Source organism: Camellia sinensis, chromosome 14 (assembly GCF_055761805.1).
Source record: "Camellia sinensis isolate YWXY chromosome 14, ASM5576180v1, whole genome shotgun sequence".
Classification (NCBI taxonomy): Eukaryota; Viridiplantae; Streptophyta; class Magnoliopsida; order Ericales; family Theaceae; genus Camellia; species Camellia sinensis.
The window spans coordinates 45,797,600-45,819,115 of record NC_138974.1 but is presented as its reverse complement, the minus strand read 5'-3'; the positions used below and the strand labels follow the sequence as shown (position 1 = coordinate 45,819,115).

Here is a 21,516-nt window from a genome sequence, read left to right as displayed (position 1 = left end):
ATTAATGAATTTAAAAGAAAAGGCAAAATAGTAAATTTATATTATTTTATTCTTTAATTTTTGGAAAATAAACTAATATTTTTAGATAATGAAAAATGAAATAAGGGATTAATATTTTGAGACGGAAAAAGTACTACTATATATCTCAATGTTTTTATTTTTTTTATTTTTAAAACTCATCTCAATATTTCTTTCAATGAGTGCCCCATCATCATGCTTGTATCCCCTAAAAGATTTTCTTTGTTATTATTGCTTTTAGTATCATCATATATATTATCCAAAAAAAAATAATGAGGTTAATTCTTAATAATGTGCCGCGGGTTCAAATTATAATAGTTAATCTTTTGAAAAAAGAAGTTTGTATTAAATTAAGATCTTACCGTGCACTATGTACAAATATATATATATATATATATATGCAAAAACTAATGCTATACAAACACAATATATACAAAATGATGTGTTGTGTTATGAGTCTATTATTTAAATTTCATCAACATGCATTTTATTCACAAAAATAGCCATTATCATATCATTCTTATGAATAATTTTATAAATAAAAAATAAAAAATTATACAAGAATACCACTTTCTATATATATATATATATATATATGTATATTATTAAAATAGTGGGTAATGTAAAATACACCTTGTATCTTCTCCAATGATTACACATGAAAATTATGTTTTGATGACAAGCATATTAAGGATTTCATTAGAATCTCAATGATCAAAATACATTAAAAAGGCCACATAATGGGATAAAAATGTAACATCTTATCAAACATATATACTTTTAAAAGTAGATAAATATTGCCATATTCCTACGCTTCTCATTGTCATGACTTAATTAGAATGAATGATTAATAAATTACATGGAAGTGACATTTGAAGAACCCATCTAATCAAATGTCAACAATGTGTAGTAGTTGGTTTAAGTCACCTAATTTTCAAGCAAAGCAAAATAACTTTTTTTTTTTAAAAAAGAGTAAATATCTGACGCATTAACTCACCTTTTTTTCATGTATGAAAACAAAAGATGTTTGTAATTTTGTTATAAATAATGATTTAGACCACTAAAAAATATATTATTAATAGCATTAATATATTAGAAATGACAAAAAAAAATTTAAAAAAATGAAAACAAGGCATAGAAAGTGGGCGAGACTCACTGCCACATTATTAGTGCTCCCTTTAGTGATTCCCTTTTAGTGTTCCCAAACATTTTTATTTTGTTATTGTTATATAATTCAAATTCAACTATTATAGTATACGTACTATTATTGGTTGATAATGTGTTTTTACCCCCCATGAATCACTTGTAATGTCATAGTCAACAATATATATATATATATAAATATAAATATAAAATGATGGGAAGAAAATCAAACCAAAACAAACCCCTCTATAATCGTGGATGCGAGCCTACACAAGACACAAAAAAGTGAAGAAACCTAGATCTCTCACGTGCTTGTTTGTAATCTTCCATGACATTTTGGTATAAAAAGTCAATGGAGTGAACCTTCAAAATATTATTAAATTTGATGTTTGTTAGCAACCGAAAAATCAGGAATATGATTTAGACTTTCTAAATCCTAAAGACAAGACATCCTTTATTTTTTTTAATGATCTTCTTAATGAGTTAGGTAAGAGGTAGCCTTGCTAGCAACAAAACGAAGAGACCATTAATACCAACACACTCAAAAAAAGAGCAAGAGACCATACTATTGTGACCTAAAATGTCAACAAACTGAAGTAAGCACTATCAATCTTATATATTAGTGCCTTACTAGCATTAGATATGATTAGGTCATTTATAGATCTTGATGAGGCCAAAGATTACCTCTAATCAAAGTGGGTCTTTATAATTGGGAAGCTTATAAGATGATGTTCATTGAACACTCCTCCCTAAAATGTCTTCTCACTGTGAAAGATTGATCAACTTGTCGAAAAGATTAGTAGCTATAGTTGTCAAGCAATGGTTTCAATGTAAGAAAAGCCAACTAGTGTGAATTTAGTTACGCAGTGTAAATAGTACACATTGTTTCATTAGTTAATTTTATACTATTGTGGAACTATTCTATTTATTTAACCAATAGGATAGTTGTGAATAAACTCAAAACTTGAAATCAATATTTTTACATAACTTTAATTGTTTGATTTAAAATAAAGAATTAACTTGATAGATAAAATACTTTCTTATAAACGTGTTGTTTGAATTTGAGTTTCACCTGAAACTTTTTTTTTCTTTCTAATTTCTTTTCTATCAAAAAGTAGTTTAATTATTTTGAATATTAATATGCATAATGCTATGGGTTAATCAAACGTAACACCTTTATACTCTCACCGTAATCTCACAAAATACATATAAATGGATAAAATTTTATAAAATTTGTATGTGAAAGTCACATTCGAAAAATCTTATCCATCCATATAAACATTTTGTGTTTGATTCTGTGATCGATTTGTGTATTTCTATGAATGAGTAGTGTAACTATTCTATGCCATGCCAACCAATAAATTGGATACTTTTTTTTTTGTCAAACAGAAAAATAAGAAAGCCAATTCCTACTTTATGGTGGGAGGGGAATTTCAAAAGGAAATCAGCTCTTGGCATAAAGAATTAATCATTCATGTAAACCATCTTCTTCGTATTCTTTTCCCACTCATCATGGGTAATTATTCTCATAATGATTTAGGGGAAAGCTAACCTAGTACTTAAACTAGTTGTTAGGCTAGCTAGAATCAAAATGGTTGATGATTATTATTATCTCTTTGCAGTACTTGAACTTGTTTATTTTATAGTTTAAATGCATTAGTTTTGAACCTAGCAAATGGCATCAGAATCAGAGGAATCCTAATCCCCAGGAATTAAATTCGATTCTGGGCAGCCAAACACGCAGGATTAATCAAGATATATATGCTAGGGAAAATTTTGTAAAGCTAGCTTGACTGCACTACCCATTCATGGTCTAAGAATCAACTAAATGCCCCAGCAATTGATATTATTTTGAGAAATTTTTGAAATATTGTGGACTACAATGAAATTTTTTTTAGTCAATTCATACCCAGGCAGATGCCATTCGTTAACACTTCCTGACCACCCAAACATCTCCACATTTCACATACAACTCACACATACTTTTCATTTTATTTATTTACTGAATTTTTAGTAATTCTGTAATGAATACAAAAATCAATTATAAAATCGAAAACATAATTAAAGAAGATTTTAAAGAATTTGTTAGTGAAGTCTATTTTTTGAAAAAAATTATATATTCTGTTGAGGCAGCCAACCCCTCATTAGCATAATATTATTTGCTTTGGGTGTATTCTCACGACTTTGTTCTTTCCTTAGGAAAAGGACTGCCTTCCTAAGAAGGAAGTTTCTAGAGATGGCGCCAAATAAAGTAGCCAACCCCCATTAGCACAATATTATCTGTTTTGAGCGTACCCTCACGGCTTTATTCTTCCTTTAAGAAAAAGCTTTGTACTAATTTGAAAGAGTTAGTCAACTTATGTAGTGGAGTGTGGTTTCCTCACGGAGCGATGTGAAACCTATGTGGGAGTCCAATGGATGTCCATCCTATATCGTTCCGTGAGAAAACTACACTCCACTACATAATTTGACTAACTTCTTTAAATTAGCACAAGGCTTTTTCCTAAGGAAATAACAAAGCCGTGAGGATACACCCAAAGCAGACAATATTGTACTAATGAGAGTTGGCCACTTCATCTGTGTTTATAATTTTTTTTTTTTTTTTGTAATTTATTTTTGTGTTTCTAAACTTGCCAGTTACAAAGGGATGTGGTGCTTATACCCTTTATATATAATAATAATTTTATTGTTCATACATATAATAATAAATTGTATGCTCTCTACCTCCTTTTAATTATTGGATTAGGATGTTGGTATCCTAGGCCATGTTTGTTTGGACAAACTGAATTAAGTTAGATTAGTATTTCCATGACTAATAGTCCTATGACTACGAATCCTTTGGATTGTGTATCATATCTTATGTTTGGATTGAGTTTGAATTATAAGGGGATTAATAGTCCAAACTTTAGCTTAGTCTTTTAATTTATATCTCACCTCTCTTTATGAGATTGAATAGTCCGTCATATGTGGGATACTATATCCGGATAGATTGTTAATCTATACTTTAATTATTTAACCAAACGTTAGATTAATAATTTTATTAGACTATTAATTCAATCTTAAATTCATGTCTATCCAAACAAACATGGGTACACTATTGCATTCAAACTCATTGGGGGAGTGGTGATAGTCAAACAATAAAATTCAAACATATATTTATATTTAAACACTTTAAGAAAAGGGTTTGTTATTTAAGAAAAACCAAGTTAAAAAAAAATAATAAAACCTTGTGGGGGTTTGATAATTGAAAGTCTCGTCATGGGGACAACTATACACATGCATATCCCATATTGGTGACATGACATTTATTTATGGCAGATGGCGATGGTACATGTTATTAGACTAGTATTAAATGAATAATGTTTGAGGGTCCAAAATTAGTGGCCCGAATGTGGCTCAAAACTCAAAACGACGTCGTTTTGGGTTTTGATTTTTTTTTTTTTTTTCTTCCTTCCTCTTCTTTCTTTTCTTCTTCTTCTTCGTTGAACCTGAGAAGCAGAGGCGAGAGAGAGAAACAGAGGGGAGAGGTGGGAGCTCGTCGTCGGTCGTCGGCCAATCGTCGCAGCTCGTCGGTCGTCGGCCGATCGTCGCCTCTGCCTCTGCCTCCGCCCGCCTCCGCCTCTGCCTCCGCCTCCCTCCGCCTCCGCCTCCAGCCCTATTTTTAGGGCCCCCTCCAGTTCTGCTCCTCCTTCTCTTCTTCCTCATTCTCTTCTTCTTCTTCTTCTTCCTCCTTCTCAAATTCGAGCCAAATTTGGCTCGAACCCTTTCGGGCTCTGTAGCAGAGCTGAGTATTAAATGCCCCATTTCTTTGCAACTATGCCAAGCTGCTCTACTTGCTTGTTTTATTGGGGTATATGGTGGACTTGTTTTTATTAAACTTTGTCCTCTTTTACTAGATAATCCATGCATGCTTGCCCTCATGTATATTTCATTTTTATTTGTTTAATATTGTATATTTTATTTTAATTTTTTTAACAGTAATGTTATATGCAGAAAAACTAATGAACTCGAGTCATATATTATTATTATTATTATTTTATTTTATTTCTGGCACATGGCAACCCACAAATTAAGCACTTCAGCCCTATTGAGCTTAGAACAAATTTCAAATAAACCCAATTCATTGAAGTGTGAGATGCATTATTTTCTGATGGTAGGGGAAAATATATTATCTTTAATTGATTAGGTACTAAATTGTGCCTTTGTCATTAATTCCTATATATATATTTAATCAAATTAAGATTGAGGGGGTACAAGGGTATGGACACACACGAATCCACAAATGTCCAAAGTAGAATCCATGAAAAGTGAGATCTTCTTTCCTTTATTTTTTTTTCCTTTAATTTAATTTTTTTTTTTTGGAGGTGCCATCAATAATATCAATAAACACATCAAAAGGGTTCATTTTCAGCTTTAAATCACTACAGTCCCACCTGCCAAACTGGTTTTCATGTGATGTACCTTTCACCAGCCAAACACGTCAGTAATAGAAAAAGTAGAACAGACCCTGCATATGGCCCCCACACACAAACACTGTAATATTTTAGAAAGTTGATAAAAAATTAATTTTTTGATTTTTTTAATTTTTTAAGGGTCCGTTTGGCAAGTAAGGTTGGGACTAAAATAGTCACAAAAGACAAAATAGGCTATTTTAACCACAACAAACAAAACATCACATTCAACCCATAATTATTACACTTTTCTCTCACAAAAAAAATCAAAAAGTCCTTCCCAAACAAAACTTTTTAGTCCAGGCTAAAATAGCCAAAAAAATCAAAAAGCTAAAAAACCAACCTACTTCCCAAACGGAGGCTAAGTAGTTTTTTTTGACTAAAAATTTTGATATTTTTGGATTTTTTTTGTAATTTTTTTATGTAAAAAAACTAAAAAATCAAAAAAAAAATTTAGCAAGTTATCAAAACGCCCACTGTCTGCGTCCATTCATAATTGTACAATGATAGCATGTAAAAAGAGTTTTTCACATTTTATAGAGAAAAATGTGTGTATATACATACATTCTTTAAGCTTCCGTTTGAAAAGTGATTGATTTTTTAATTTTTTTAATTATTTTAACCTAAGTTAAAAAATTTAATTTGGAAAAAAAATTTTGAATTTTTTTATGAAAGAAGAATATAATAATTGTAAGTTGAATGTGATGTTTTGTTTGTTGTGATTAAAATAACTTATTTTATTTTTTATGACTAAAATAGGCCAAAAAAACCTCTAAACCTTCTTCCCAAACCTTAAACAATGGAATTTAAGGCTTTCTTTCTTCTTCTTCATTTTGTTTTTTGTTTTTGTAATCATGTCTCTCTTCTTCTATCTTCTTGTGTTTTCCATTTTCATGCAATCATGTGTGCGCACAGTCAGAATCATTTTTTCACTAATTACAATATTATTGTCAATTTTTTTTTAATTGAAAAATTACATTAATTTTTCTTGAAATTTGAATAAAATATATTAGAACCATGGATTTGACATAATTTTATTAGACATTCTTAATATTTTTAATTTACCTAACATTTAGTTCACAATTCATTAGTAATTCATTAATCATTTTCCAAATTTAACTAAAAATTTGGTTGGAAGTTGAAATTCTAAAAAATATCATGAAAAATCAACTTTTAAATTGATTTGATGTCAAATATATGGTTCATGATTTTTCTCATCTAGATTGAAAAATCAAGGGTGATCAGAAGTTGATGATGACAACAAAAAAATTGAAAGTTCACCAAATAATGCATATTATATAAGATTCAAGAACAAGAAGAAACCATGAATGGACCACCCCTTAAGTATCTGAATTAGGGGTTTCATTTCAACTCATAATTAGCTTGATGATTAGTACAGAAAGTGAAGGAGAGAGGTTCAAAGTGGGAGACAAAGCTTTATAGAAAGGCATTGGACACACTGAATTGATTAGTGAATAATATAAGAAGTTTCTCACCAAAAAGGTGATTTAATTGTCATTGAAAGATGGTAGGGCACAAGTATTATCTTCTCAAATGCACACTTTACTTCTTTTGTAATCTTCTCAACAATATATGTAAATGCCAGTCATTTTCCACATGCATGTGTGTTCCCCACCATTATTTGCTTCAAGCAGACTTACTAGAAGATATACATCTCACATGCAAAACAAATATGTCCTAAACAAAATATATATTTACAACAAATATAAAGGTCATAATAATATAAGATTATGAGGGAGGCAGATAGAGAGAATGGTAAAATTAGCCATAATTTTTTTTTTTTTTGGGAATCAATCGCACGTAAGTCAATGAGAGATAAATAATCAACCTTTCAAACCTTAATCAAATGAAGAACAAGCATGTGAACTTGGTGGATGATCTAGCACCAAATCAGCCTCTCACAAACTTGCTTTATTCCTCTTTTCATAAAAAAATACTCTCTCTTGAAAGTAAAAATACCTTTGCCAAGTCCTTCAAGCAAGTTTCCATGGCATGCAAATTTAGCAGTTTTATAAATGGATCAATAAATTTTGGTTATCAATATCATAATAGTCTTTTTATCTTCCACAACATTTCATTTAGTCACAAGTGGGTATAACTTTTGAGTCAAAAAGAGATTAAATTGAAATAAACAATATTTGAATAAACAAAGGCATTGCTCTTTCACACTTCTCTCTTCTCCAATTCTTAATGACGTCCTTTCTTTTTCTTACATAATTACAATAATTCATAATCAACCTGCCTCTGAACCTAACTATGATTCAATCAATTTACTATGTAAACGGATCAAAAAATAATCACCTTTATGTGATTAACCAAACTATCTTGTTCAAATTAAAAAAAATAATTCAATAAAAATCAACAAAACTTTTGTAAGTCAAAACTATTCCAGAAACAAAACTTCACAGTTCAAACCAAAGCTTTTGTAAAAAATGTGTTCATGAAAATGACATGGTATATATTTGGATCCATGGGGGGGGGGGGGGGGGGAACTGTCTAGCTACCACAGCATCCACTAAACTAAAATAATGCAAGGAATTCAAAAAGGGCCAAAAACTTATCAGGAAAATAACCAATGGAAGAGAAGATACCTGAAAAAAATGAAGAATTTTAATCAGACTGTGTTACACGTCTGTCATCGATCTATATTCTCGAATAACCGAGAAAAGATGGAATGTGAAAAGTGCAAAGAAAACAAAAGAGAACTTCATGTATAATATCACTTCCATCGCAGGGACTGCCTTATACCAGTGTAGATAAGTCCTAGAGACCGCCCAATCAAGGACACTAGAAAGAATGAGATGGCATCACTGACTTTAGCAAAAACGGTTCTAATCAATGGCATTGTAATATCTGCTAACTCCAGAAAGAGGCTGAAGTAGTACCTCCTGCAAGACATAAGATAATATCAAGAAGACATAAAAGTAATTGATAACCCCCATTATCAGCACTAACAACCATGCACTTACCCCAATTATCCGCAGTACTCACAACTATGAAGAAAGAGAAATTTGAAGAATGAGCTTAAATACAGCCAAAGAAATGGTATCAGGAACATTAAAGCGTTAGATGCAGCTTCAAAGTGAATTTCCTATCCTAGGTTCAGAGATCTTTAATTCGGATATCTCAGAAATTGAACTGCTAAAAGTGCTTCCTACCAGGTGATGCAAGACGGAACCTCCAATGAGGAATTTTAGGTTGTCATCTCACAATCAAATTTCATGGGCTAGGGCTTGATCATGACCATAGTCTTCACTGAAGTCATATAATATACAATAGTCAACTATCTGCTGACTTCAGCTTTGGTGGCCCGAGCTCTTTTTTTTTTGAATGACCCAAGGGCTGGTTCAAACATAAATATATTTGCATGCCAGTGTGCAATACAAATTCTATTGTATCGTTTGCTGAACCACGGTTCAACAAAAGCCCTTTTTTATTGATGAACTTGTTATTAGCATTTGAGAGCAGAGTGTGTTTTTAAGTAGTTCACTGAATAAGTGACTAATGCATCTGTAATGATGACTTTTCAATGACATGCCCCTTCTTTATGAAAAAAAAAGAGCCCATATTTTACCCTTTTTTTCTTTCCTACCATTGTCTAAACATTTAACTTTCCCTTTTGGTTATTCCCTTCAAGGATGTCCAAAAACAATGCACATCTATCCAATGTTCAAATCAGTAGTATGTGGTTATGCATGTAAATATATAACATATGCAGAGAAAAAAGAAATAACATACCACCCAGTCAAAGCCCTTAATTCCTTAGTCCGCTTAACAGTTATGGAGATGTAGTTTATCAAAACATAACGAAATGGAGATGACACAGACCCAGACTTCCTCATGGTAAGCTTCTTCCACCAACTTAATTTTTCAGCCTCGGTTTTGCTTGGTTCCTCAATGAGTTGGCTCTCAAGCGTGCGTAGGTCAAACCTATCCTCATACATTGATATAACTAACTCTATGTTCTGATGCAGCCATCGGTTCAAAGCCACCTATTAACAAAACCACAATTTCATATTGGTGAAACTTGAGAATTCTTTTCCCTACATTCCAATATCTCACAGCAATAAAATCCATAAATGAGCAGCAGCGTGAGATAAACTTACAATTCTTATTTCCTAGACCATGACAGATATATTAAAAAGAATGCAGAATGCCAACACCACTCTTGCACTGATGTGAAAGAAACATATATCTATTTGAAGGATGTGAAAGAAGCATATGTGATCTTCTTCTTTACACTAACCAAAAGGTCTAGTCAAATTTTTTTATAGATTGCTCTAATTTTCATATAAGAAATATTATAAGTACCAGACAACAATAGTTGCGTTTGGTAAAGTTTTCTAAATATGATTTGAGAGTAGGAGTTGTATTTTGATTTTGTAAGTTTTGGAATTATGATTTGAGTGTGAAAAATTTGTTTGGTGAAAAAGTTTTGAATTGAGTGGGGAATTTTTGATGTGACATATGATAGTTAATACAAAAATTTACAACTCATAACCAAACACAAAACTCAAAATTTTATTAAAGCTCATAAAAAAAATTTAAAAATTCGAAAAATATTTTTTTCGAATATATAAAAATTAACACATGTCAATTGCAAAAAAAATATATATATATATATATTTGCACTATTCTAGTCAACCGGCCGGACGACCGGTTAGCCTAAATTTTCCCGCCTTCGACTAAGTTTTCAAAAGTGAGTGTGGAATTATGATTTGAAACTTCTAACCAAACATCATGTGCAAACTAAGCTCTGGAACGTTAGTTCCAGAGCTATACCAAACAGAGCTAATATCTTTATGCTTCTCTAGTTGACCAATTATAATTCTCAAAGCTCATCTGTTGATAGTTCAACATGGCTCATTGACCTCTTTATTTCACTTCCCATGTGTATTCATGCAATAAAAACCATGTGTATATGTAGGACCCACTATATTTACAAGAATAGTAGGACCTACGAAGCATGGGTGCGGGTACCAGTACTAGTATGATACAGGTACGTCGATACAGTAAAATCCAAAAAAAGTAGGGTTCGGATACGTCTTGATACGTTTGTAAAAAAATATTTATTTTTAATTTGGAGTAATGCAAAAATTGATTAAATGGTTTAATTTGTTAAGATCCAATCTACAATTAACATTTAATGCCAAAAGTAAAGGTATAAGCCAAAATTAAATATCATTATATTAAGTAACTTATAAACCATAAGTTAATTTTAAAATCATGCTAGGTATAAAACTAAAAATAAAAAAGAAATCTAGTAAAAGAAATTTTATCTCTATAGTAGAAGAAAATATTATTTCGACTGAAGTACGGTCCGGCTGGATATGTACTAGGTACGTTTGAGCATGCCAAAAATTAAGAAGAAAAAATTTAGATACGTGTTTCGTGTACAAGGTATGTATGCAGGAGTACCATACAAAGTATCATACGCTGGTAAGTACTCAGTACGGGTACGGCATGTTTTTCGAAGTACTCATACTTCATAGAGTAGGACTTACCACTCCAGTTGGAATACTACATAGGAGGTGAAACGTCAAGTGAAATAAACCAGTGATATACAGCAGCCCCCTTAATCATTAGTTTCTCATGTATCAACAATCATATACTTTTAGGAAAAAACTATCATGAGGTTGACCTCATATCCATGAGCAAACTTATTTTTAGGCTTGACCTTACACACAAGTCTAAGACACACACCTTACCATCAAATTAACCACTATATGATCATCCTACAGTTGAATTCCACCTTCAAAATCAATCAGATCAGATCATACAGGATGTTCAATAATTAACACTCTCTTTCATTTGACCCAATTGGTTCCTATTTGATTGAGGCCATTCGATTGGAGCGTGTAGGCCTATTTCTTGGTATTTTCCTGTGATTTTTTTATCGGTGGAACAATTAGGGAAAAATGATGGAATGACACATGTATAAAGCTTTTTTGGCCAATGTGGACAATTTAAAGGCAAGCCCGTGGGAGGCACCATGAAATCAACATCATGCTAAACTTACTCTACTATCAAAAATATGATATTAGTAACAATATGCTCTTAAGGTTGCTATGAGAATCAGCTATCTAGACTTGGGGATCCACTAAGTAAAGCCCAAATTTAAAATTTTCAGCAGAGTTTACTAGATAAAAACTTGCGAGAAATCACATTAAATCAAGGTAATAAATCTATCTCTGCAAATTAACATGTTCCTAAGAACATGACACGTCCAAACACCCCTAAACCATTTATAAGATCCGGGGGGAAAATGTGTTTCAGCATGTAAGGATGACCTAAGCATTCAAAACAATATCGTGAGAGCCTAAGTATGGTCCATATAATTAACTAAGTTACTAACAAGTTCAAAACAGAAAATTTCACGGCATAAAATTTACTTAAAATGTGCCAAAACAAGGTTTACAGAGGGAATAAAGCCCTAGCATAGCTACTAGGTGATTCCTATGCATGTTTCCATGGTTCTAAGGCAAAAGATAAAATTTCCAGCAAACATATGATATTGAAAAGCTTTAAAGAACAAGTCAAAATCACATTAGTATGAAAGGATTCGTGGTTTAAACCATAATACATATGATGCTAGAACATGTTTGGACTAAGCCAATAAAAATAGATCAAGATAAAGATCTAAATCATGCTTTCTATTATGAAGTGTGATGTGAACCACATTTCTCAAGGGAGAGTCCAGATAACCAATTATTTCAACAAAATGACATGTCATAACAATCAACAATCATAACACTAAGCATACTGCAGGAAAACAATTGTACCTCATTGCGTAATTTCTGAAGTTCTCGGGTCGACAAAGCACACAGCATCAAACCAAGGTAATTTATTTCATTTGACATGTTACCGTCAACAGAAATAAGCTCCAAATACACGCTTGCAATCCCATCTGCTAATGTAATCACCAAATCCTCTAATATGGCAACCCCATGCTGGGTAAACAAGCTACAACTGTAATAGCAACCCTCCCTGCTAGAACACAGAAGGTGTCACAAGGTGTAACCTCAAAATATGGAATACAAAAGGACTTTAGAATTACATATCACCAGAAAACAAAAAAGAAAACAGATACATCTTCCACCACAAATTCGTAAAAACAGAGGTTGGAAGTAGAATGATCCTTCTAACTATGGGAGCCATGCTACGAAAACAAAAAGCTTATGTCACAGTTGATTATCACTCCAAAACTACATGAGGCTGAGTTAATCAAAGAGTTTGTGTTTAATTAAAGTTCTATTCCACACACATAGGTTGGATTCAGGCATTATTTTTTCAGTTTTACAACCGATCTGCCACAAGATGCCTTCCTTCCATTATTCCATATCTCAAAACCCTTAGCAGGATACGTTAGCTCAATCAACAGAAAATTCTCACATGCACTCATGGAGCATACAGGAACAAACAGAAAGGTTAACTTAAAAAAGCTCAAACAGCCTAAAAAATGTACAAAATAATATAATGAACCAAAAACTTCCTGATTTTCAAACTGGAACATATCACTTTTTAGTCTATTTACTAGTAACCCTTAAAAAGTACACATGTTCATGTCCTTTCAAAATGCACCACATAAGGCAAAGAGGTGTTGCCACTGACATCTGCCTAGATCTGTTACTTGTGCGACTTTTGTGCAGCATCTGATTAATTCAAAAACCTGACCAAAGCATACCCAGTAAACTCCAAAAGTTAGAAACCCTTCTTGCACGTACAAAACCAATTTGAGAAACACGTTTCCTCTAATCTAAACCATTCATAGTCAAATAAAAATTGCCTCAAATGCTGCTGATCAAATAAAGAAAAAACATAGTAAGACAGAGTGACCCATGAGAATGCTCATTCAATGCAAACATTGTCCACACTTTCCAATGATGGCAGTATTATTTCGCTCCAAATCTGCTACATCTATCACTGTTCTAACTCAAACCAACAGAAGCACCTTATAACAAAGCAACAAAGTCCTCCAGCTCTTAGTCCTATGAAGTTCTAATAAACCAAGGCTCCCACACTATGATAACCCAACCCGTATTACATTTAATTATGCATGGGATTATGTGTTTGATATGAATTTGCAAGTTCAAGTATGTGAATTTTGTGATTTTGGAACTTAATCTGTTGAATGTAGAAATATCAGTTACAAATACCTCTTTGAGCAAAAATTGATATCGTTAGAGGCACGATAAACCAAAACCGACTTCATATCTGTGATTATCATGATTTTTAGAGCCTTTGGTGAGATTTGAAAAATTATGATTTGTAATAAATAAATTAAGATTTTTTTTGAGTTAAGTGTATGTGTTTAGCCTCTTGTTCTTCATTTTGTGGGAAGAGAGCTCAAAGTGTGAGTTAGAGAGAGAGGAAGAGGAGAAAGCTAGGGATTTGAAGGGAATCATGGGGCAAACCATAGATTTGAGTTAAGGTATAGAAATTTACTTACAAACTTTGTTTCTAACTCATCTTTGTCTTGAAATTATGAAGAAATTAGGAATTTTGAGCTAGGGTTTGAGTTGTGTGGTGGCTTGAACTAAAGGCATGAAATTGAACCCTAATCTCTCCATCTTTGTTTGATTTAAGTTCACTTTTGTGATTGACCCATGAAACAAACCCTAGATAATTCATGAAAACAAGGTTTGTTGAAAGATTGCTCGTGGATCATTTATTTTGAATTTGTTTATGTAATGTATGAATATGGGAAAGAGATGAGTCCATGAATTTGTTATTAATGCAAGGTTGATATGTATAATGTGGAATTACACTTGTATCATACTTATATATCATGTTTTTTAGTTGTTTTTACATGAATTTGGGCTTAGAAATGAGTTTAGAAAGTTTGCATATTTGAACCATTTTTGGACTGTTTGATTTTGCCCAGACCGCACGAGCGGCCACGAGCACCGCACAAGCGGAACATGAAGAAAAAAAAAAGTTTTGGTTCTGCTCCTTGGGCGCTCGAGCGGCCGATTTTTCTACTCGAACAGATTTGGGCCGCACGAGCGGTGAAGACTTCCGCTCGTGCGGAACCCCTGTTTCAGCCTAACTTCAAAAGGCCATATCTCCTTCATTCGGACTCCGTTTTAAGCGATTCTTGAGCCTAAATTCAAGCCCTCAAAGTCTAGTTTCTAATGGTGATGGTCTCATATCCAAATTCTTAGTACACAAATAGATATGTTCAAATTAGCAAAGGTTGTTCACTTTCTTTCTAACTGTTTCATGCTATTTCCTCTCCTAACCCAGTTTTCTCATTTCTTCCTATTTTCCTAGACACGGATTATGACCCAATGAGGACTAATGAGTTTAGAACCAACAAAAATAATTGGTTAAGAAGCAAAGTAAGGGATTAATTTATTTGGTTAAGAAAAGATTAAGAGAAGTAAATTTAATCAAGAGAGTAATTCTATGTTCTGATATGTTGTGCCATGCGCATTGTGTTTGCAGGTCTTGATTCAAGGACCGGTCAACCATTTCTGGAAACCACTGTGAGTAATAGTATAGTAAAAATATGTTTTTCATTATCTATTTCGATTTATGTACAACATGATCTTCTTAATATCGTATTTTGTCAAAACGCACAAGTTTCCAAGAAATGTGAAATGAGTTATGAATAAGGAATGTGAATTGTTTGTAATATGATATGGTAGGCCCAAGACCGTTCCGTTTATGCTATGACATGATATAAATTGTTCAGTTTTTAAGACCTATTGATTTACTATACGGAACAAAGTACTATACGGAACTAAGTGCTACAATGAGAGTCACCTCTAGAGTCCGTAGGAGTCACCTCTTGGGCCCATACATTGATAAATGAATGGGTCTGAGGCCGCTTGATAAATAATTGGTCCCGAGGCTGCTTGATATATGATTGGGCCTGAAGCCACTTGTTAAATAATTAGGCCCGAGGCCGCTTGATAAATGATTGGGCCTGAGGCCGCTTGTTATATGATTGGGCCCGAGGCCGCTGGTTATGATTGGGCCTGAGGCCGCTTGACATATGATTGGGCCTGAAGCCGCTTGTTATATGCTTGGGCCTAAGGCCGCTTGGTTTATATGATTATGGAAATTGAAAGAACCTTATGATCATCTACTTATACTGTTTTACTGTATTATTACTCATTGAGCTTCGCTTACCCAATTTTATGTATGCACATGTAGGTAATCAGCAGCATGGAACACACCTTTAGAGTCAGCTTCAGGAGCCTTTTGTGACCCAACCGAGTCATGCCTCTGAGACAAAGTTTTGTCTTGGCTCACACCACACTGCGACTCTATTATGTTTTTGCTTTCATGGCCTTGGGTTGTAAACATTATGTACGATTTTTCTCTGGCTCTTATATTTTTGATGAGCATGTATATGTATTATTGTGTTACGTGGTTAACTCAATGATTTTGTTCGTGATTGGCACAGCTCAATAGACTTCTCTTTATTATATGCTTCCATTATAGCCCCATTAACATAAATATTTTGTATGTTCGTTTGAGGCCTTCGGTGATCCACGGATTACTGGCCAGTTATGATCCAAACTTTTAGGGGCGGGTTCGGGTATGACACACACAAATCAAGTTATAGGAGTTCTTGGAGGCTCCCACACAAACCTCTAGCTCGGTAGTATTATAGGAGTTAGTGCCTACAAAAAATTTAAAGCCAATTTAATGAAAGGCTTCAAAAAGATTTCTCTTTTTTTTCATGCATATACACATGAGCAAAGAAAAGAGGGGGGAAAAAAAAAATCAATTGTTTGTCCTTCCTTCAATGCAAGGAAACATTATACAGTCCTACTTGTTAATATTAGCAAGAATAAGCGTTTGTTTCTACCTCCTGAAGCTCCTATGACTGAGCTCTATTTCCAATTACTTTTTCATTGTGTGTGCATGCATACAACCTTGCTAATGGGTGCCCTAATTTTTTGTGCCTAATGCTTAAAGACAGTACCCCATAAACACTTACAAACAGTTTTGTTCACAAATAGGTAGAGCATGGACGAATAGTTACTATCACAATTGTCTTTCAATTATTATTATTTTTTTTTTTAATACGACATACGCAAACCACTAGTACAAGACATTTTCATCCTCCACCAAGAAATATCAATTGCTCATTGACCACTGGATTGTGGGGAAAGGATATTCCAAAATTGGTGAAAATTTTGTTAATTGAAAGATCCAACTCAATTTAATTAGGTCCACGAATCTACAAAATTCTGAGAATTCTTGATCTCCCATAATAAACAAAAACAACAAAGAAAAGTAGGAATCAATAACTAAATTCAGTGAGAACCATAACTAAATTTACCTGAGAGAACCAAATATTAGAAATTGCGTTAATTCAGTATAAAGATCCTCCTTGCCCGAACTCCTGATGTTTTGTAAAATAGTGCCATCTCCCATTAACTTCTCAATCGTTAAAGAAAGAAGTTCCTGATTTAAAAATAACAATAATGATAATCGATCTCAATATGTGACTTGATGCAATATCTACAATAGAACAAGCTAGTTTTTTTAAGGTACCTTATCAGGTTTACTGCTTTTTGAGCAAAGCTCATTTTCTAGCCAAGTCATACATACAGGCTGACAAGACTTCTGGATAACATCAGAGAGAACTGTAGACCAATCATTCATGATTACAGTAGCAGACCTTCCTGAGATATTATCCACCTGTAATACCATATTTGACGCCTTGTTATTGAATGGGGGGGAAAAAAAAAAAAGACTCAAAGAAGTCCAAAGATTTATTTGCCAAGATGTTATACAACCTGTTAATTGATTATTTCATAATGGACAACACTAACTATGTGCTGAATAAAAGTTACTTAAACATAAATACCACCATATCACCTATAATTTTGCATAAATTACAAAACACCTGAAGACTTGCTTAAAGCTAGGGCAGCAAAATAAACAGGGAAAATAAAAGATATGCCCTTTCCGCAAAGTATACTTGCATTTCCAAAAAAAAAAGTATCTTCTAAGCACATGCAAAATGTGGCTTCAATAAAAAAAAGATTTTTTTTTCCAAAATTTCTCAATAATGATATTTTTTATGAGATTTCTCAAGCCAAAGATCATCCAGTCAAGCAAAAAGTTCACTTTCTTATAATAACAGTACACAATGTAATTGTACTTTGAGGAGACAACAGAGACAGTGCCTGCCTCTTTCTTCAGCCACTGAAAAGAAATCCAGAGCAAGCGAAACCTAGGACCCTCAGCAACAGCAGACAAACTTAAAGGCTGCTTTGCATGGTCTTGTTCAAATTTGATAAATCTGCTTCCCAAATTACCCTCATGCTCAATAGCATTTAGAGCCTCCATAAGCTTCTCTTCCACTATATCCCAGGGAAGCTTGAAGTTGGCTTCCTCATCATTCTCAGCAGCTCTGCAAAAAGGTATCTCAACTAACCAATAAACACAACTCTAACACAAATTGAATCAACAACATCATCAGCCAAACTAAGATATTTATCTCGACTAGATTGATCTTTCACCTATTAACCTGTGATATGCTTACGCTTACCTACCAGAAAACGTAGAGTCTCCAGCAAGTGCATAGTCAGTCGAAATGCCATTTTGGGAGCTTACAAGCGACTTCTTAGTCGGTATTACTCCAGCCATGTAGGTGAGGAATATACTGGCCATTAAAAGCACTTGATTGACAACAGGAACCCATTCAGAAGTTGTGGCACCATCAGTATTCATTAAAGTTCCCAAGCAATGACACCTCATAGAACTATGCTTGGGGTAAGGATTTATTTTCGGATTTGCGATGCAGAGAGCACTGAACTTGCAAGCATTCCATGATGAGAGCTGTGCAACTCTCGAACTTCGAAAGGGATGCCTCCTAAACAAAAAAAAAAAAAATACGAGGGTTATAGTATAAATTAACATGCCTTGGATTCTGAAGCACGAAGGTGATATGTTTTTGACTCTGCCTTAAAAGATACTTCTCACTAATGCCAGTGACGAACACCCACTACCAGTAAGTGTTTTATTACCAAATAAAGAGGATATACAATATAGTTCAAGTGTTCAACACATGCCCGAATGCCACACCCCTCGAGAGGGGGAGAAAACGTGCCTAGCTACATAAAAATAAATAAATAAACATATCACAAGCCTCGGGCCAACAGAAGAAAAACACACACACACAGAGAAACGTGTAGTCTATAAAAAATAACTTCTCTGAAAAAACTGATAGACTTGGTACTCACAAATGACGGCAGCACGTTCACACTGAAGGAAAAATTTAAGCTAGATTTCAAGGGTGAAAATAATGGTTTTTAAGTTCTGGTTGGAGATTAATTGAGTGCAAAACTGAAGGAAATATAAATCAGATCTAAGGTCCCTAGGCTTCACTCTGGCAAGAGCTAAGGATCATGCCATTATCACACAAAACAATAACTCAAATTCTGAAAACCATTAAATTGGAAGTTTACATAGATATAAGCAAGCTTCTGGATTTTCCTGCTACTATATACAAATGAAGAAACTCTAGTACTTTGATGATGCTTCTGGACCACTACTACACCGCATTACCAAACAAATATATGAACCATAAAAATACCCTTGACTCCTAAAACATATTTCAAACAATAATATATATATATATATATATATGGCTAGTGGGATGCTGAATTATAATAATATAAATAACAACTCAAATAGGCATAGTGGACATGTTATTTTGGACAAAAATGCTTCTTCGAATTTGCCAGGTTATCGGGCCCACAAATTTTGTTTTCATCTTCTAGAGCCAATTAACTTTCCTTCAGGTACATCAAAGCCTATCTCCCCTCCTTGATACAATGATAAAAGTTGGGACTGCCAGGCATGAGAATGCAGGTCACGTTTTGGGTAGCCATTTCATGCAAATAAACCAAATGTTAGTTTATATGTAGTCAATCCACCATTCCAGAAGCACAATGCAGTAATAATAATGGGTGACGGCCTCCTTTAATTTTTGAGAATAATTGCAAACAATCTACCTGCTCCAACCTCAAAACATCTGTGTATTCTATGAAAAGATGTGTTTACAAAGAACAATAAGCATAATCAAGATTCACAATTCATGTGGACTACCTAGTGTTTAAATCAAGCAAATATAATTACACATCTAAAGACATTGAACTGATCAACCAATAAAAACAAAACCTTTGTATTTTAATACATGATGAACTGTGGGGCAAAAAGCATCCATTTGAAACACAATATCCGTGCCCATGCAGCTTGAAATGTGATGATAGTATAGCTGCATAAGCTGCCATTTACAAAATTTCCAGCCTGTTGATCAACACATTCTAGTGCCACCATGCCAAAATGCCTAACCCTGCAACCAAATATATCAAACAACAATTTTGGGTATAAGTAAGTACCTATGGCCATGTTTGTTTGGGTGGACATGAGTTTGGGATTGGACTAATAGTTCAATAAAATTATTAATCTAATATTTGGTTAAACAATTGAAAGACGGACTAATTATTTTAAACTTATCTATCAGTTAAGATAGGATAAATTGGTAGTGCTAGCACTATTAGTCATCGCAATGCTAATCCAGTCCGCCCAAACAAACATTGCCTATGTGTCAAGTTTTGATTTGATAGAAAGTTTGATAAATGAAATGGGTCTTCCTGATTTGAGTAAAACTCAATTTGGTGTAGGTTTGAATAGAGGACTGAAGGGGATTGAAGTGAATTTTTACTCAAATTTAAGTTTGAGTCAAGATTTATATGCATAAACATGTGTTTGTAGGTGTGATGAAGGAGATTGAAGCTGAGAAGAAACAATTACGGAGTCAACTTACCATGACAATGTATGTAGGCCGAGGAAGACGGAAATCACTGGAGGCTGTGCGGAGAAAAACAGAAAGCTGCGAGACAGTTAGGGTTAGGGTTTTAAGAAGTCGTGATGAAGAACAAATAAACAATAAATAAATAAAATCAAATATCGTTGTGTTGGCGGCGGCCGCGGCGGCTATGAGGATTGGGAATGTGCGATCCTGGTTTTTTACGTCAATATTTGTTTGCCTCTCTTCGCTCTCTCCTCTCCACTCTACATACCAACATAACATAACCCCGCCAATAAAGGGTCCAAATTTGTTCGTTTTGATCCCTTTTTTTTTTCTTTTTTTTCTTTTGAAAAATTACAAACCAACCACATATTATTGAAAAAAACGTTTGAATTTTTTTAAAAAAATTACATCAGCTTGTTTGGTTATATTTTTCCAAAAACACTTTTCAGAAAATTCTATTTTCGTATTTTTTGTATTTTTTATTTTTACTATATTTTTTAATATTTTAAGCAATTTTTTTTTTTACTTTTTAGGCATACCTAACATAAATATACCTAAACAGTAAAAAATTTGTAAAAAAACCTTTTAAAAATTCACTAAATACTAAAAATATAAAAAAAAAATACGAGAATTCAATATATTTTTTATATTTTTATATATTTATTAAATATTTAAAATATTTTTTCACAATTTTTTTACTTTTTAAATACATCTAAGTAAAATACATCTAAAAAAAATTAAAAAAATTTTAAAAATATTCACTAAAAATAAAAAAACACGAAAACCAAAAAAATGAGTTTTCAAAAAACTTAATCTAAAAAACTCAAACCAAACACACTGATTAAATCCTTATTTTTATTTTATTTTTTAACAAACTTCATTTTACTCTTATGGTTTGGCCCATATAGAGTGTCCCTCATAATTTTTGAAAATAATCATATCATTTTCTTATGATTTGTGGACTAAAATACACAGTTAAATCCATTAACGATTTAATGAAAAATATTTTAAAAATTCTTGTATTTTATCATTTATTTGGACGGCAAAATACACGTTAACTTCTAACCCTCTCATATCTGTCACTTATTTCATACT

General features: G+C 33.1%; 1 protein-coding gene across 1 annotated transcript; it reads right to left on the bottom strand.

Annotated features, from left to right (window-relative positions):
* Positions 1 to 8,054: 8,054 nt before the first annotated feature.
* LOC114273734 (phosphoglycolate phosphatase) lies at positions 8,055 to 20,721 on the bottom strand. The gene is made up of 9 exons (XM_028215544.2): positions 20,434 to 20,721; positions 19,785 to 19,959; positions 18,151 to 18,474; positions 17,790 to 18,012; positions 17,148 to 17,294; positions 16,933 to 17,057; positions 12,416 to 12,620; positions 9,372 to 9,625; positions 8,055 to 8,521 (listed from the first exon to the last, which is right to left on the bottom strand). Exons 2-9 carry the CDS (start codon positions 19,895 to 19,897, stop codon positions 8,353 to 8,355), a joined length of 1,560 nt encoding a protein of 519 aa, XP_028071345.2. The 5' UTR covers positions 19,898 to 19,959; positions 20,434 to 20,721; the 3' UTR covers positions 8,055 to 8,352.
* Between the last annotated feature and the right edge of the window lie 795 nt (positions 20,722 to 21,516).